This window comes from Lepidochelys olivacea (genome assembly GCF_965140295.1).
Source record: "Lepidochelys olivacea isolate rLepOli2 genome assembly, chromosome: 15".
NCBI classification, from domain to species: Eukaryota; Metazoa; Chordata; order Testudines; family Cheloniidae; genus Lepidochelys; species Lepidochelys olivacea.
The window spans coordinates 15,356,246-15,375,780 of record NC_140425.1 but is presented as its reverse complement, the minus strand read 5'-3'; the positions used below and the strand labels follow the sequence as shown (position 1 = coordinate 15,375,780).

The following is a 19,535-nucleotide window of genomic DNA, read 5'->3' as shown; positions in this document are numbered from 1 at the left end:
TTGTGGCACCTTAGAAACTAACAAATTTATTTGAGCATAAGCTTTCCTGAGCTACAGCTCAATGTTTTGGGGCTTGAGGAGGAAACTGGCATAGGGAGGTTATGCAGGCCCCTTAAATCCACAAACTGAAATAAGTATACAACCCTGCATAGTACAGTATAGAGAAACCAAAGGAAGCTGTAAGCATTTGTTTACGCTGTAACAGCCCAGTTGCTTAGATCTGTTACTCTGGGTCTAAGAAAAGCAAATGTATCAACTGCATAGTTCTCAATAGGAATTATTTAAACTTCTGTTCCCCCAAATTGTCGAGCTTTTCTAGTACACAGCTTGCCAGACATCTGATCCCCAACATCACCCAGCAAGAGATCTTTTTACAGTTTCTAAATATTTCAAGCCTTGAACGTCAAATAATTTGGCTGCTGTTTCTAAGGGTTAGTGATCTTTATTGGATTGCTCAAAATCTCTGTACTAACATGTTTGTATGTCCAAAATCTTAAACAGACTGATTTAAGGGCTCCAAGATAAATTCTGAGATTCTCAAGTCTTTGGGACAAGGATTGTGTATGTATTTAACCAGCACAAGGGGCCTGATCCTGTCGAAGACCTTTGGACACTATTGGGATATAAATATTAAATAATAACTTTTGAGTTACAAGAACAACCATGTGGGGAGATTGCTTTAAGGTGTATGAATATCCCATCCCCAATTATCAGTTTATACAATAGCTGGTGGTGGGGATAGTCTGCTTTCTTAAACCTGGAGTCAAAGATTTTGAGATAAATATGTGTACATTCTACACAAGGGGAACTATTCTTTATATCACTGAGGGTTGGAGATTTCCTTGTAGTACGAGGTGGCATGGCTGCAGACTGATATGATTCCCTGAGATTTCAACAATATAAACTAGAAAGCAATATAAGTCATCTACGAAAGCTTCCTCCATACAAGCTCTCCAAATGCATCTGAAACTTGACTTAAAACACCCCTGCTATTCCAGATCTGTCTTCTCTGCCCATCCCTGAGATGTTTCTGTAATAAGCACAAAATGGGAGACTACAATAAAATATTTTAATTTGACAAGCCAGTTTGAACTCAGACATACATGGGTGGCAGGCCAATGCACTAACCCACTGCTCATTATCTACACAGCCTTTTCCACATTGTAAACAAATGCCCATTCTACAATCAGATTTGCAATTAATATGTTTTAATTGTAAAAATAATATACAAATGAAAATACCAAACCCAGACTGATGAAACATATTAATTTCTCCTTACAATCATGTTCTTAATAGGTTTCCTACATCACCCTGCCAGCATACTTCAACACAAACCCATGACTGAGAGGGTACTTCAGTCTCCACACTTTCAGTCTTTGGGTTCCACTGCAGGTTGTCAACATGGATGCTTGGTAGACATGTCTACCAGGACTGACAGCATCAGCTTATTCCACTTTGGTGAGCAAACAGCTATCAGATGGTAACATCTGGTCACTGTAGTCCAATGATCTGCTTGACAGAGTCTCTTCATCCTATTACCAGTCCTCTACTCTCTCCAGAGTCTCCCTAAACAGATATCTTCATTCTCTAATAATTTACCAGATGATTTTATCATAAAATCATCACTTTAAGTTTAGTGAACATATTTGATACACAGCTACAAAAATGCCTTTTAGGGGAGGTTCATATTCTGAAAAAGATCAAAGATCTAGCACCAAAAAATGACTAAAGCTTTGATGTGTATGTTTCAGCTGTATGCATCCAATGAAGTGACCTGTAGCTCAGGAAAGCTTATGCTCAAATAAATTGGTTAGTCTCTAAGGTGCCACAAGTACTCCTTTTCTTTTTGCAAATACAGACTAACACGGCTGTTACTCTGAAACCTTTCAGCTCTTGTTAGACATTTGACTATAGGGTGATTCAGTGTAATGCACAAGTTATGATATGCCCTTTAGTGACCATCAGAGTAACTTGATAAATTGCTCACTTTGGTTAAAGTGATTGTAATTAACTGGACTTTGATAACTTATCAATTGTTCTTCATGTCCACAGAAACTAGGACAAGAAGTAATCAGCTTAATCTGCAGCAAGGAAGATTTAGGTTAGATATCAGGAGAAACTTTCTAACTAGAAGAGCAGTTAAACTCTGGAATACATTACCAAGGAAGGTTGTGGAATTCCTGTCAATGGAGGTTTTTAAGTACAGGTTAGACATTCACCTGTGAGGGATGGTGTAGGTATACTTGGTCCTGCCTCAGTGTGAGAAGAGTGGACTAGATGACCCCTTTCAGGTCCCATCCAGCTCTATGTTTTTTATAATTCTATAAGAACAAAGCATCATGTTTATTATTACAATCCATTTACATAGTGCTCTAACTCTACACAATACTATACACATATAGAGCAAGGGCTTGTCTTCATTGCAATGCTTAGCTTGAGATATAACTCAGGCATTACACCCAACCTGACTCCAGTTCATAGACAAAAATCTCTACCTTGAGTTAAAGTGATGCTTTAAACTTGAGCTAGCTGGTCTGTCAGGTGGTATATGCTATTAATGCAGTGTGGATGCAGCTACAGCTCGTTAGCACAATTTATCAGATGCTAATCCAATCACTCTTTGCTGCTATCACAATCATTCTCTGCAGGTGAAGTGTGATGCTGCAATATGGCCACTCTCCCTTGAGCTTAGCTAGCTCAAGTGGAGTAACTTGAGCCTGTAACTCAAGCTAACTGGTGAAAACTGAGCAATTGACAGGGAAAGGATTTTTACTCACACTTTTTAAAACTCTGCTTTTTGTTAGCACAGATTTAACTTAAGTAAATAACATTTTGGAGAAAGGACAGTTTTGTTAAAGATTCAACAGCTCACTTTCAGTTAAGTTGTGAGAACATACAATAAACACTGGAATGATGGGCTGGGGAAACAGGGAGGATTGTGTAGTTGTCTGTGAATACATAGAATAAAGGAGGGCAGCTGAGAAGGACTGGAAGGAAAGAAGAAAACTTCAGTGTTTGAGAAAATGAGTTTCAGATGAAGCTAGGCATCCATGACGAAATGTCAGAAACGCACCCAGAGAGAGAGGACTGAACAGACCGCTACCACAGAGAAAAGGCAGTAGTTGAATGCATGAGCGGTAAAATCCCAGAGATGGGATATAAAAATGAACCTGATGGGCACTGGCAGAAAACAGACGGCAGCAGGAAGAAAAGCCAGGAAAGGAGATAGTGAAGGAGGGCCAGCAACATGCCGCAAGCAGCACCAGGGCCCTGGTTCAACAAAGCGCTTCGCCGCTGCTTTACGTTAGGCATGGTTATGTCCAACCCCTCAGGCAATGCCCTCAAGCTGACGTGTGGCTGCTCCAGGCCGGGGGGTGAGGACGGTGCAGGGGGACATGGCGCGCTCTGGAGAGAGCCAGGGACACAGCACCTGGACCGATTCGGTGATTTAGACGCACGGTGACAGGAGCTCCAGCCGGGCCGGCTCTGGTCAGTCACTGGTCGAGCCCCGAGGCCGGGCGGCGGCGGCGGGGCTGCGTGACGGCCCCGTGCGCGCGCGGGACGGGCTGACAGTGACGCGGTGAGAGAGGGAGGGCGGGACGCACCCCGACGACACGAGAGAGCTGGCAGGACGAGTCATGGGACGGTGGCTCCCGAGGGCCAATGGAGGGACAGCACGGCGCGCGCTAAGGTCGTGACGGCAACGACGTGCCGCGGTGACGGCATCATGGCAGTCTCCGACAACGGGGTCCCGTGACGGCACCCGGGGGTCCCGGAAGGGGCGGGGCGGATGTGGGAGGCACGGCCCCCGGAGTGGGGGGCGTCACTGCGGGAAGCTGCTCCGCAGCCGCCTCGGCCCCGCCCGCTCCGGAGGCAGCCGGGCAATCTGTATCCAGCATCTCTATTGGCTGGGTAGGGAGCCGCAGTTCAGCCAATGAGCGGCCGTTGTATTGGCCTGCTGGGCTCCAGGGGCCTGGGAGGAGGTTGCCGTGGAGACTGCAGGTGAGGCTCCCCCCTTCCCTGTAGAACGGACTCTCCTCAGCGGCGCGTCAACCCCCCTCTCCCCGTCTTAGGCGGGCCGCTCTGCCCGCCGTTTACCCAGCCGGCCCGGGCTGCACGCCGGGCTGGGGCGTGGGGAGCTCTCTCGGGGAAGCAGCGGGGCCGGTGCCCGTGGGGGGGGGGGTGCGGGCTGGTACCTGGCGCCTCTGCTGAGGGAGCGGAGGGCCCAGTGCTGCCGGGCACCTGTATGGAGAGCGGGGGTGCAGCCCTGTCCCCGCCCGGATGGGGGATCGGCATTGTGCGGGGAGGAGGTGCCGTGGGGGAGCGATCTCCGTGGGCCAAGCCTTGCTTACGTTAAAGCTCCCCGGATAATTGGGGAGCCCTCTAGTTCCAGAACCCACCGACGTCCCAGTTTCCACGGAGGGGCCCCGTTCCGCCCCTCTGTCTGCAGTTGCCTCTCACAGGCCTATGGCTGGATGGAGCCTCCTGTGACGATTCTGCCGGGCTCTTGCACCCTTTACAACAGGGTTTCTCAAACACTTGGACGCTGAGCTTCTTTCAGGAAATGTAACAGATCTTCCCCCTCCCCTTGCTAAAAACCTACCCATCATCATTTATGCATCTACCTCTTCCTCTCCAGTCACTCCCTCACACCCGTGCTCTGGAAAGTGGCATTGTGTACACGATAGACCGTGAAAACGATCCCTTTAGCATGTGGTCAAAAACTAGTTTTGGAAGAATGAACTTTTCTAAAACCTAAATCTAGTAGAAACACTTTTACAACTTTTTTTAAAAAGTCACTGAAAACTGCTGACTTTAAACAAATATTTCCTTATAGCGTTTGACACCTAAACATAACTGCAATGAGAACCTACTGTGAAACTCACAAGAACAATGCAAAATGAAAATGGAGCATAAATAGTTAAGTAAATTAGAATTAGAAAATTATTTTGGTTTTAATAATCTAAGGAGCTGTGTGAAACAAGTAAATTTATTTTTGCAGTACCTGTATATGGTTTTTAAGTTGGAAGGCTTAAAGTAGCACTATTCTATTAAGTGTCTCTGTCTAGACATAAAGTTTGCAGGTGCCTAAGGCTTTGTCTTGCACATAAAATTTGCTTTAATTGTACTGGTATATTACGTATACTGGTATAGCTAAAGTGGTACAAGCCACTTTCTATGGATACAGTTATACTAGCGTTAAAATGCTTATACTGGTATAGTTTATTCCTGTAGAGTATTATTTTGCTATAAAATAACTGTGTCCGAATTAGGAATTGTACCAGTAAAAAATCATACCCCTAACTGACATAGTTATGCCAGTACAGAAACTCTGCTTTCTATTTTACTGTATTTCTCTTCTTCTGTCACCATTTGACTGTACTAGAGCTAAAAGTAACTTGACTCTTCTTTAAAAGTTTCTATTTGAGCAAAATGCAGAATTAAAATTGTTGCCATCCACATATTTTTCTTTCGCTTTGGTTGGTCTAGTCCAGGGGTCACCAACGCGGTGTCTGTGGTGCAATGGCACCCGCCGGGGCAGTTGTGTGCGCCCGCAGGACGCTGCACTGCCGAAATGCCGCAGCCGAGCGCGGCCGCCGGAGAACCGCCCACCGAAATGCCACCGAGAAGCGTTGCCGTATTTCGGTGGCGATGCTTCTTACCACTGCCGCTTTTCCCACAGAAAGGTTGGGGACCACTGGTCTAGTCTCTAGTGCAATATCAGCCAAGCTACTGAGTTCTAATCCTGTGTCTACCAATAGGGTGACCATATTTCCCAAAGGGAAAGTAGGATACCATGTGAGGCTGGCCTGAGGGTCCCTGCCCCCCGCATGGGGCTGGGGTTGACAGCCCACACCCTGTTGTCGCTTGCCCACCAAACATTCCCTTAGGGGCATGCTCCACTTTTTTGTTAAAACTGGGCATTTGTCCTGTTTGTTTGCTCTTGCCCTCTGATGATCAGTTGACAAGAGCAGATGGGACAAATGCCTAGTTTTGCCAAAAAAGTCAGGACATCTGGGATAGGAGTTAAAAAGGGATCTGTCCCATCCAAAATGGGATATGTGGTCAACCTATCTATCAATGACTTGCTGTGTGAGCTTGAGCAAGTCACCATGACCCTGATTTAGTCAGGTTCTTAAGTATGTATTTAAACTTAAGCTCAAGTAAACTTAAATACTTACCTAACTTTAAGTATCTCACTGAAATAGGGCCATGGAGCCCAATGTTTTTTTCAGAGCTGGTGATAATTTAATTTGGAGTCATGGATGTTCAGTATAGATCTAGGTGAAAATTGGACTTTTGGTTTCATTAGCAATTTAAAAAAATTAAAAAAAAAATTGTTTAAGGTCAGTCCAAAAATGAACATTTAATTTATTTTTTAACAAATTTAAAAAAAACAACTTTTTTGGGTAAAACAAAATATTTTGTTTTGAAATAATCAAAACATTTTGTTTTGAGCATTTTAAAATGTTTTTGAATTTTTAAAAGTAAAAATAAAGGAAATTTAGAGACAAAAAGTTTCAGACTGAAAATTTTGCCCAGCTCTAGTTCTGTAACTTCTGAAAATCAGGCCTCTGTTTCCTCCATTTATAAAACGGGGAAATTACGTGCATGTCTTGCAGGGATTTTGAAGCTTTGTTAACTAATGTTTATGAAATGCTTTGAAGACGTAAAATACTTTATATTATTGTTCAATTTTCTGTATAATTTGGATGCAAGTGATAGAAGTTTTAGTTGAGGAGGGAAAATCAGTGTGTGTGAACCAACAAAATGTGATCACTTCTGAATGAGTTAAATTAAAGTAAAAACATGCTTTCTTTACACGTGAAAGTGCTCATCAATGATATCTGAATTCATTCAGCTCATAGTTCAGCACTCCCACTGCTTCCTGCTGTGGTTAATTCTGGAGTTACCTTGCTATTAATATGGTCTACAATATAAAAGACTGTTTTTAGCCTGCTGTGCACATGTCATTTTTTTGTATGTCTGCTGATGTGAGGGATTTGTCTCATGGCAGTGAACATTTAAAATAAAACATGTACAAATTCCTTTCACGTTCTTTTGCCATTACTTGCATCATACTTCAAGAATTTAATAGAATGAAAATTATAGGTTTAATTTAAATGAAAAATAACTGGTTTTAAATGTGAATACCAGTTTTCAAATTTTCTATCAATGTTAAAATTGCTAGGGATATTAACCTCCCTCCTTTCAAAATGGAGAAGTTTTTATCATAGAAGTTTAGCTTCTTTTTGTTGCCAAATATTTACTTCATAGACCTCTATGGGTATGCAGCTCTAAAGTCCTGCCTTTGCAAGAGAGATGAGAGACACTGTGTTGTCATTGGCCCACCTACACTCTGTATAGGGAACGTTTTAAAAAAAAAAAAAAGTGCTCCACTGATACTTGCACTAGTTCAGCTTCGTAAAAGTTAGCAACAGTAGCTGGGAGCACTAGTATAGAGGGCCTGCCAGCTTGCTTTGAATAGTAGACCAATTGGATGTGCTCTGAAAGAAGCCATGATGGCTGCCTCCTCTGACACTCAGCACCAGGACAACTTTTTCCTTGATTTCTGTCTTGTTCCACAGACTCTCGTTGTGGGAAGGGCATTGGGTTCTAGCCCCAGAAATGCATCTGTGAACAGGGATTCTGGTCTTGTGCTGCTGATACAGGGGCAGGAAGTCAGCCCTGCTCTGAGAAGGGACTTTTTCTATAATTTTAAAAAATGATGCGATGGTGCAGGTAGACTATAGCAATGCACCGCAAGGAGGCAGAATTGAGGCTACACAGGCAACTTTATCTTCGTCATTGTCTGACATTTAAAGGAGTACTTGTGGCACCTTAGAGACTAACCAATTTATTTGAGCATAAGCTTTCGTGAGCTACAGCTCACTTCATCAGTATGCATCCGATGAAGTGAGCTGTAGCTCACGAAAGCTTATGCTCAAATAAATTGGTTAGTCGCTAAGGTGCCACAAGTACTCCTTTTCTTTTTGCGAATACAGACTAACACGGCTGCTACTCTGAAATCTGACATTTAAGTGATTAATGTGGCAGCCTTAACATTCGTTTAGTGTAATGTTTTTGGATGTTCTCAAGAATATCATATCTAACGTAGGGATTATCTTTAATATTACTGTTACAGTACACATAAATCTCCAGCTGACTAATGTACCATAGTTATAAGTGCATTGCAAATATTCATTTTTTTCTAGTGTTTAAAGTCTTAAAAGCAAAAAGAAAATAAGGAACAATTGCATTTCCTTTCATCTTAATTATTTTAGAACTTTATTTACAATTGTTTTTAAGATTGTTATTGTCAATTCTCATTTATATTGTAAGGTGCTATGACGCTTGTAAAAATTTCCAATTAAATTGTTAAATAATGATTATATGTTTTTAATAATAAATGTTTTCCATTTATAGTAAATATAATTGCAATCCCTGTTTGCTCTTCAGACCTATGTGACTGGCCCTCCACCTGACTCTAGTGGGAGAATCTTTCTGAACATGGTAAGGTGGCAGTCCAGCACAAGCTGCTTATCAGACATCTTGGTGGTATGGCTCTCTGAGAGAGCAGCGAATTCTCGGTGCCACATGTTGCTTGAATCCTTTCATGTGTTTGATGTGAGAAACCAAAAACAATTTTCCATATTTCCTTATCCCAAGACTTAGCCGCTCTCTGTGGAGTGTTAATTGGCACAACTAGAACATTGCATTTTCAGTAATTATCCTTGTAGTGATTGGTAAATTAAGGAGCTTCACTGTAATCCATATGTCCATTCTACTGGCTCCAGGATTCCTAGGGGTGGTTTAAATGTCCTCCCCTGCCATTAAAGGAGATTCCTTTGTCTTGCTTGTCATATTCTGCAGTTAGTGGGTTGATAAAGTAACCATTATATACTGAAGTAGTAATAATTTCTTACATTTGCAGTGCTAACCTGGGTTTTATTGTGAGATTTTCAACTAGAGAGAGAAATGATAAAAATTCTGGTGGCAAGAGTGAGATGAGGAACTGAGCCAGATATGAATTTCATGTATGTAACTGTTTCTTGATTCTCATTCTTAGATCCGAATTGCAGCATTGAATGCCAGCTCCACAATTGAGGATGAGCATGAAGGTACCTTCAAAAGTCACAAAACACAGACAAAGGAGGCTCAAGTAAGTAAAACAATTTTAATAATGTGGAAAATTGACATTGAATCTCTTCTGATATGTTCTAATCTCCCAACATTGGGTCTGTTCTCTCGTAATTTTTGGTTCTAGGGGGAAGAGCTACATTAATATTCTCATCTCCTAAACTCAGCCCTTAGCATACCATGACTCTACTGAAATGGGGTACAGTGCATCTGTGTGGCTTATTTGTGAGTAGGCTGCATTAGTTTAGGAGCTGAGTTTCCTGTCTGCTTACTGAACAGATGAAGAAATATTAGCTGTTGAAAGAGATAAGTTGCCTGACTCTACTTTACGATACAAACTGAAGACATTTTGATAGGAATGATCTCAGTGTTTCAGCTTTGTGAATCATTCCAGTCATGTTAGTTAGGTAAACTAAGCAAAGATAATCTACGGAGGCCAAGTTCAAGGTGCTGATTTATCTGGCTGATTATATCTCATTCAGAAATATAATTATAATTCATTTAATTATAGACAACTAATCTGAGCACAGTTTGTTTCTGTATAATACTCTCCTGATTTACTAAGAATGTCTCATGGGTACAGATTATTGCAAGAGAAAACATAAAGAGTGTGTATTTTTAATTGATCTTGCAAGGCCTTACACTCAACTTGGTGGCTTTTCTCTGTTTGGATGTAATGTGATAACTTTTCAATACTGCAGCTGATCAATTTGAATGTTTCAAGAATGATCTAGGCTTCAGTAGACAGAACCTTATTGACCTTGGTGAAAATCAAAAGGAGAAAACTGGGGACAGCGGGAACCACAGGCATCTTGGTTAGCAGAAGTAGCAGATTAAACCACCTCTCTAATTGTTTATAGACCAAAGATCTTGTTGATGGCAGCTGTCAATCTTCCTTCTTCTCCAGACATCTAGAAAGACTTATGTTCAGTGTTGGAGAGGAGTCAAGGGTTGTGATACATGTAGGTACCAATGACACAGGGAAAGGTAGGAGAGAGATCCAGTCTAAATTTGGCCTCCAGGTAGGTTAGAGATTAAAATAGAGGACCTCCAGGGTGGCATGTCTCTGATATGCTATCAGAATTGAGAGCAATGGAACTGCTCATGTGGTTCTCTCAATATAAATGAGATGGTGCTGCTGGCAGGGCATTCTCTTTGAGAGATCCTTGATTTTGGAAGTCCCTTTCCTTGGTCTACCAGAGCCCAGGTTTGTTAACCACCTGAGCATGCTGCACACCCCATCCTTTTCCGCTCCTCTTTGTTTTGCCTGTTGAGGAGGCAATGAATTATTTAGCTAACATTATTGATAAATCATCATATTTATCAGATAGAAATATTTAAAAGAAAAGAACGTGTATTTATTGTTAAAACCTTAGATTTTACAGCTTCACTTAGGCCTTGTTCATACTGTTTATGAAACCATTCTAGCAGCTGCCATATTTAAGTAGAGTCGTTACTAGCAACAACTGAATTAACTTTCCTGACCAGTGTAGACTGGGTTTTTTCTATTGTAAAACTATGCTGAATACTAACCACTTTGACAGGTAGCTTTTAGTATGGTTTTATAACTAGATTCACAAAAAATATTTTACAAACTGCAAAGGTGATAGACTCCTAATAATAACAACTGCGTTTAGCCTGGTTACAACTATTGGACCCAATTCAGAAAAGCCTACCTATTCAGAGAGGGTGCTTTATTGTTCATATTAATGAAGAAATATACTTATTCCATTGAAGCCCAATGGGACTTAAGTATGTGCTTAAAGTTAAGTATGTGCATGAGTGCTTTCCTGAATAGGATTGACAGAAATGCTTTCCTGAATAATGGCCATGGTATGCACATTGTTTTAAGGCTGTATTAAACCACCTTCCCCCCCACCTCCCTTCCGCCCCCCCGGCAAATTGCTTTTGACTTCCACATATTTTCTTAAAATCTCTAATTTTATTGCAAGGATTCTCCTTGGTTGTTCTAGTATTTTTTTCTTTTATTTCTGAAGACTATTAAATAAAAAGTTAATAGAAAAATCAGTAGAGAAAATCCATTATATAAATCTTCTCTTATTTAAGTGTTACTTCTGCATAAGAGTTGTGATGATTATGTTGTTAATTTTGTTACTTTGACCCACAGGAGGCAGAAGCTTTTGCTCTGTATCACAAAGCTTTGGACCTTCAGAAACATGACCGATTTGAAGAGTCTGCCAAAGCTTACCATGAGCTGCTTGAGATTCGTCTTCTGCGAGAGGTCAGTGAAATTAGCCACATCTTTACTGCATTTTGTGCTATTCCATTGTGTCTTGGCCATGGATGACTCAAAAATGTAATGCTGGTTGTCAGTTGGCTGGTTATTTGCTGCTGTTTATCACTAGTCTAATTCCTGATGTCAAGGGTACATTTGTTTTGTTTACCATTTTCAGGCAGTTCTCTCTGGTGATGAGAAAGAAGGGTTAAAACATCCAGGCTTGATGTTAAAATATTCCACCTATAAAAATCTAGCGCAATTGGCAGCACAGCGAGATGACCTGGAGACAGCCATGGAGTTCTACTTAGAGGTACAGTACAGTCTGAGTACAATATGAGAGTCTCAATATTTACTAGTCTTGCTGAAGTAGATGTGAGAGACCCTCACCATATTTTGTATAAATGATTTGCATTAGGGCTGTCAAGTGATTAAAAAGATTAAGCGTGCGATTAAACAATAATAGAATACCATTTATTTAAATATTTTGGATGTTTTCTACATTTTCAAATATATAGATTTCAGTTACAACGCAAAATACAAAGTGTAGAGTGCTTAATTTATATTTTTCTGATTACAAATATTTGCACTGTAAAAAAACAAAAAATAATATTTTTCAATTCACCTAATACAAGTACTGTAGTGCAATCTCTTTGTCATGAAAGTTGAACTTACAAATATAGAATTAAGTACAAAAAATAACTGCATTCAAAAATAAAGCAATGGAAAACTTTAGAGCCTACAGGTCCACTCAGTCCTATTTCTTGTTCCGCCAATTGATCAGACAAACAAGTTTGTTTACATTTGCGGGAGATAATGCTGCCCGCTTCTTGTTCGTAATGTCACCTGAAAGTGAGAACAGACATTCTCATGGCACTGTTGTAGTCTGTGTCACAAGATATTTACATTGCAGATGTGCTAAAGATTCATATGTCCCTTCATGCTTCAACCACCATTCCAGAGGACATGTGTCCATGCTGATGACAGGTTCTGCTCGATAACAATCCAAAGCAGTGCAGACAGATGCATGTTCATTTTCATCTTCTGAGTCAGATGCCACCAGCAAAAGGTTTATTTTCTTTTTTGGTGGTTTGGGTTCTGTAGTTTTCGCATCGGAGTGTTGCTCTTTTAAGACTTCTGAAAGCAGGCTCTACACCTCTTCTCTGTCAAATTTTGGAAGGCACTTTAGATTCTTAAACCTTGGGTTGAGTGCTGTAGCTATCTTTAGAAATTTCACATTGGTACCTTCTTTGAGTTTTGTCAAATCTGCAGTGACAGTATTCTTAAAATGAACATGTGATGATGGGTCATCATCTAAGACTACTATAACATGAATATATAAGGCAGAACGCTGGTAAAACAGCAGGGGACATAAAATTCTCCCCCAGTGAGTTCAGTCACAAATTTAATTAACGCATTATTTTTTTAATGAGCGTCATCAGCATGGAAGCATGTCCTCTGGAATGGTGGTCGAAGCATGAAGGGGCATACGAATGTTCAGCATATCTGACACGTAAATACCTTGCAGTGCTGGCTACAAAAGTGCCATGCAAATGGCTGTTTTCATTTTCAGGTGACATTATAAATAAGAAGTGGCAGCATTATCTCCCATAAATGTAAGCAAACTTGTTTGTCTTAGCGACTGACTGAACAAGAAGTAGGACTGAATGGACTTGTAGGCTCTAAAGTTTTGTATTGTTTCGTTCTTGAGTGCAGTTATGTAACAAAAAAATTTGACATTTTTAAGTTGCACTTTCACAGTAAAGAGAGTGCACTACAGTACTTGTATGAGGTGAATTCAAAAAGCCTGTTTCTTTTATCATTTTTACAGTGCAAATACTTGTAATAAGAATAATATAAATTGAGCAGTGTACACTTTTTATTCTGTGTTGTAATAGAAATCAATATATTTGAAAATGTAGAAAAACATCCAAAAATATTTAAGCAATTTCAATTGGTATTCTGTTGTTTAACAGCGCAATTAAAACTTCGACTAATCACAAATAATTTTTGAGCTAAATGCATGAGTTAATTGTGATTAATCGACAGCCCAAATTTGCATGTATTGTGTGTATGTTTAGGTAATAAATATGGTATTACTTGCTCACCTTTTCAGTCCCAAAGAACAATAGTGTTCCATCATAAACCTCAACTCTAGCAAATACAAACTATATTAGGCAATGTGTACAGACACACACATGCATGTGTAGACATGTGTATATGGTGTGATATTTTTGTTTTCTAGGCTGTAATGTTAGACTCTACTGATGTCAACCTGTGGTATAAAATTGGTCGTGTTGCAATAAGGCTAATCCGTATGCCACTGGCACGACATGCTTTTGAAGAAGGGCTCAGATGTAATCCTGATCACTGGCCTTGTTTAGATAACCTCATCACAGTCTTGTACACGCTCAGTGACTATACAAGTAAGTACAGTTAGTTTTTGTATAATTTTTCTTAAAATATGCAATTCAAGTAAAAATCAATATGATCAGAACAGTACAGTGATGCAGTCTTTCAGACAATATCTTAAACAAGCAATGTATTGAAATTATAAGACACTAATGTGTAAGTTTTTCAAGGTAAAGTACAGTGATTTGTAACGGTTTTTAATTACAGGAAAAATCCCTATCTGCTGCTTTTATTTATTGAAAACCATCATTGTGCTCATTTATTTTTATTCAGTTCTTTTCTCTTTTAGAATTCCTATGACTTTTTTAAATAATGGAAATAAAATTAAGTTTATATCATTTTATGTTACAAGGGATCCCAAACAGAACACACAGACGAGGGGCAAGGAAACAAAAGTTCCAACCATGGATATTGAGTTGAAATGCGTTTTGTCCCCTGGTCCCCCCAAAGGATTTGCTTTTCTGTAGGAAATGTTTGAGGTGGACTATGAGCAAGATCCTTTTGGGGGAGGAATTTTTTGAATTCAGTATCCCTGGTTGGATTCATGAGTCTGGATTCAATTAAAAATTCACAGAAACAGCATTTAAATTGTTTGTTAAATAAAATAATCTTAAATATGTTGTATACATAAAAAAACATTTTTATCAAAAATGTTTTGCATTTAAAACCAGCTGATTTATTAAACAAAGGAAGTATTATCTGCAGTTAGTGACTTGAACTGATTATCTATGGTCTCTAGGTCCTTTAAGATTTTAGAAACAGGAGATCTCATTCTCTCACACCTAAGTTTTATTCATAGAGTGGAAGAGGAAAACAAGCCTTTACTGGTTTTTCAACTCCCAACTGGTTTCTTACCCTTGCATGAGCTAGTCATTGAGCTGAACTAGTTAAATAAACTGAGGAGAAGAAAATATTTGCTCTGCAGCACACTGTTTTCCTTCCTCTATAAATAGAACTACAGTACAACAGGATACTCTCTAAGCTGGTTCCATTGTAAATATTGATCAGTGTGTGGTAGTAGTTTAACTATTAAGGACCAGGTAATGCACTCCATGGAAAAATACATGTAAGGAAGTTTGTGTTGTAGCTTGTGGAGTTTCTGAGATACCTTGTCAGTAGACAGGGTTTCTGTGGCCACAAAGGGAGCAGGGGACGAGGCCCAGCACCTGTGTAAATGTCTGAAGATCTGTGAGGAAATTCCACAGAGGACCAGGGATCCATACTACTTCCTGAGCCACTCCCTTTTTTCCCAGCAGCACAGCTTCCTTAGGAGCTGCACCTTACCGCTCTACCCACCTAATGGGAAGATAAGGTGGAATGGGTTTGTGCAAAAGTTCCAGCTGATAAAGTCACCATTAATTTCTTCTGGAATTTTAGCAAAGGATGATGCCGTGAAGAGCAGCTATCCGTAGACATGCTTCCCTCCAGAAGGTCACACAACTCCAAAAAACCTTTGGAGTACCAACTACATGCTGTTTCTGAGGAAATTTCTCTGTGATCTCGAAAGTTGGAAGATGTAGCATTAATTCCCCTCTCTTCTGCAATTTTAGTCCATAAGGACAGGATATCCACGTCTTCTATCCCCTCTGCCTCATGCAGCAAGAGAGATATGGCCCTGCACCAGTCTGAAGTTATGAATGGCACTCTTAAACTCTGCTTAATCAGATAAAAGGATGAAACAGCAAACATTTCAATTAAGTTCTTTTTTAATCCATACTTTTTTTTTCTGATGGGAAGATGTTTGTCTCTATGCGGAAGGACATTTAATTCTTTGGGTAATAATCTATTCTCCTCTGCCCCACAATACTTAAAAAATATCTGTAGGATTTAGAGTGAAAATATGATCTGGAGCTGTGATCTATTATACATCAGAGTGCATGCAAGAAGCTTCCCTGTAGACCTCTCTCTCACTCTCATGCATGTTCTTTGTCTTTGTTGTCATTTCTAGCAAGTTACCTCCAGGATTTGAGTATAAAACTACAATATAGTTCATAGTTATGGTTAATTATGCAGCAATTGATATAACTGTCTCTCAACTTTCAAATTCAGGTTTCATGTGGTAGATGAACCAATACAAATTAAGGTTAATAGGTGACTCCAAGGTAAATTAGAGATGTAGGGCCTGATCCCGTCGTCCTTCCTCATGAGAATAGTCTTAATGGAGTAAATGGGATTACTCCGGTGAGTAAAGAATGCAGGATATGGCCTTTCCTGCTGTAATGCAATTTGTAATGCAGTGATCATGATAAATGCTGAGGAATGGTGTAAAAACACTGAAGGATTCCTGTTTTTCAGAAATACGGGGTTTGAAACCAAAACCTGATAAATGACTTTGTTAAGCTGTTTAGCAAAGTTGTAGATTTGTTTTTAGGGGCTAAAACTTGAGAATGTGGGGTTATGATTAGGATGCCCAGGTAAGTTATTTTATTTGTATATCTATGTGTTTAACCATTTGCAGAGAGAATTACAAATCAATGATTGTCGAAATGTTTCATGTCCAGTTGAAGATTTTAACAATCTTGTTAGTAGTTTATATTTATCCCAGAAGTGGGAACTTTTGAATGATCCAAAGTGTCAAATTGCCCATAATTCTTATTTCTGTTTCCTCTATTAGCATGTTTGTATTTTATCTGCAAAGCTCTGGAGAAAGACTGCCAATACAGCAAAGGACTGGTATTGAAGGAGAAGATTTTTGATGAGCAACCTTGCCTCAGGAAAGACTCGTTAAGGATGTTCCTCAAATGGTGAATCTCATTCTTAGTCATCCTATAGTTCTTACATTAGAATTTTAGGATAGAAGTAGTTCAGAAAGCCTAGTGAGGTCCAACATTTTAAACTAATATAATTGTACCATGTAGTTTTTGTCTTCTGAATAAACCTTATTGCTGTGTTAGGCACTATTTTCCATGTTAATTACTTGTTGCAAGAAGAAAATTCTAACTTTTTCTTTGTAGTGTTCCAAAATTGTTTTAATTCCCAGACTTTTTTAAATTCCCATTATTGTGTTTTGCTTTTATATATAACTATAATTGAAACATGTACATCCACCTCCCCTGTCTGTTCTTTTCAGGATTTACTTTCCTAATTGAAATCACTTCTTAATTACCACCTTTCCATGGCATTTGACTTGGGACCAGCTCTAGCTGTCCCTGAAATCAATGTAAAGACTTGCATTGACTTCAGTGAGAATTGTATATGGTTATTAGTTTTGTAAGCTTCTGTCGTATCTGAGATGCAAGAATCCTGTAAGATTATGTGAGCATTTGGATTATTTATTTCTGAAAACTGTTATTGAAACATTATGGTTGAGATTTGTTGTTTTTTATTTATTTGTTGTTTTTTATTTATTTATTGTTTATATGAAGTTTGGGGTCCCGTTGTGCTAGGCATTGTACAAACCTATAGTTAGAGACTTCCCCCTTCCTTGAAGATTTTATAATCTCAAAGGTGGGAGAAACAGTGACACAGAGAATTGAAGTGATTTACCCAAAATCACCAGCAGATCAGTAGCAGAGCCAGGTCTCCTGACTCCCCATCTAACATTGTGTCCATCAACAAAACTCAAGAAATTGAAAATTAGGATTTTAATTCAACTGTAACTCAGTCCCATTGTGCATCTGTAATATTTTATATTCCTGCGCATGTGGATAACATCATTGCCTTAATATGTGTGTGCTATGTGGATGAAGTAAAGTGGAATGTGAGTCTTGGTGCACATCTATTGATTCTTTGGTCAGACATGCAAATAGAGTTTTTCACTGTATCAGCACTGTACTCTACACAGCCTGCAAATTTTGAAACATGAAGTGTGGGGGATCATCTGAAGGGATGCAGATGTGTATCACTGGCTTTCTATAGTATCCTGAGAGAGTCATTTTAAAATTTCATTTTTTAGAGCATAGCAAACTCTTGAGTGCTCAGCATCTGAACATGTGAAACTTGATTTGAAAGTTAATTTTTTGTGGACATACAGTTACAGACTCAAATAATCCTAGGTAGTTAAGGTGGAGTGTGTGTACTGGCAAAGAGCAGAAAGGCTGCCAGACCTATTTGGGCTGCTGATGCATCTTAAGGTAGAAGTTTAGTGTAGGGATGGCTTTATAGCTTGCAAGGAAGGAGCTAGCGAATCTTAAAGGAAGGACAGTCTTGTTTTTGACTTGGGCTAGATATAGAAAATAAGGGCCTGTGACGTAGACTTTTGGTTGGTTAGTTACTTAGGCCATGATTTAGCAAAGCTTTAAGCACATAAATTCAGCAAAGCATTTAATGATAATTTTTTCCCCACAGTCTGATATTTCAAAAACAATGGAATAGATATTTTTCAAACTCTCAAAAAATTCACTTCTGGACTGAAAACATGCAAGAGAATTTTCAACCCTAGATGTTATTTTTGCTGAAACTTTGAGTTGCTCAAAATGGGACCCTGGAACAAAAGGAGTTTCTCAGCCATAACAATAGCATTGCTGTAATCGATCTCACTGCTTTCCTATTCATTTCCCACTTTTTAGAAAGTGAAAGAGGAGAATCTGCCTTGAACCATCTAATTTTAGAATGAACTGTGAACAAATGTATATGTGCTTTTATATGTGATTACTGTTTTTGTACCCTACATTAGAGGAGAATCTTAAATTAATCTCTTTGATATTAAAAAAATAAAACTACCTATGTTGTCTTCCTTTCTCACCACCTCTCAGTGACATGTCGATCCATGATGTGAATGTGAGTGCAGCTGAAACAAGAGCAATCATAGATGAAGCATTGGAGCTACGTAGAAGGAGGCAGGCTCTAATGGTGCGAGAGAGAGAACCAGATCTTAAGCTTGTCCAGCCAATTCCCTTTTTCACGTAAGTCATCACTGTTTCTGTTTCGGAAAGTCATGGCCATAGTTCATTGGAATCTCTTCAGCATGTATTTTTCCTCATTACATGTATTTATTTTTTTTAAGTTTCAGTAATCCATAAGGAGTGTGGCTCTGTTCATGTTTCCAGATTAAAGTTGATACATACCAGTTAAAACATGCTGAAACAAAATTGTGGTGTGAACTAGGAACAAGTAGCTAAATTCAGGATATCTTCACAACAGAAAATTTGAAATTTTCCTGCATTGATTGGTTTGCATCTGAAATTTAAAGCTTTTTTTTAATTTATGTTTTTAATATTTTTACCATTTGGATAATGGGGATTTATAAACTAATTACTATTCTACAAAAATGTTCTATTGTGCATTTGGATAGTCTAGGAATTCTGTTAGAATACATTGTGTGTTTTAAATACATGTGTTAGAGACTTCTGTGATCTTATTTAGGGCCTGTTTCTGCCACCCTTATTTGCACTGAATAGTTTTCTCTGCAAGTAGTCCAATTTCAGAGCAAGTTACTACTAATTGTATAAAAGGCTGACAAAATCTTGCCCTTACCCATTGAGTATAATGCTAGACCTGAAAATTCATATTAAACTGGGTTAATGTTTTTGTTTTTGAGGTGCAGCAATTTCCTCTGCAATGAGTGGTTTCTCTTGGGGTGAAGCATATTGTGAGCTCCATTTTCTGTCTATTATACTTAAAGCCATTGTTGGGAACAGGAAAATTAATGACTGTGATAATGTTAATCCTACTCTTTGGTTCAACAGTATGTTCCAAATAGGAAGCAAGACCCATGAGACATTTGCTGCTGAACTGAAATCTCTAGGGGACAGGGTGCCAAAAATCGTATTCTCCAGCTTTTCTAGTTGCGTGACAGATTTTGACT

At 39.3% G+C, this 19,535-nt stretch overlaps 1 protein-coding gene across 5 annotated transcripts in view; it reads left to right on the top strand.

Moving 5' to 3' along the window:
• Positions 1-1,239: 1,239 nt before the first annotated feature.
• CABIN1 (calcineurin binding protein 1) overlaps positions 1,240-19,535 on the top strand; it is a 205,606-nt gene continuing 187,310 nt past the window's right edge. For 2 of the 5 annotated variants that reach the window (XM_084648968.1, XM_084648964.1), the window contains exons 1-8: positions 1,240-4,002; positions 8,461-8,514; positions 9,071-9,163; positions 11,270-11,383; positions 11,556-11,690; positions 13,623-13,803; positions 16,404-16,533; positions 18,484-18,633. In XM_084648968.1, the coding sequence (XP_084505094.1) occupies positions 8,512-8,514; positions 9,071-9,163; positions 11,270-11,383; positions 11,556-11,690; positions 13,623-13,803; positions 16,404-16,533; positions 18,484-18,633 (806 nt within the window). In that variant the 5' untranslated portion in view covers positions 1,240-4,002; positions 8,461-8,511. Of the gene's footprint in view, positions 4,003-4,837; positions 4,921-8,427; positions 8,515-9,070; positions 9,164-11,269; positions 11,384-11,555; positions 11,691-13,622; positions 13,804-16,403; positions 16,534-18,483; positions 18,634-19,535 lie in introns of all 5 variants that reach the window. The other 3 variants (XM_084648966.1, XM_084648965.1, XM_084648967.1) reach the window with 3 other exon arrangements.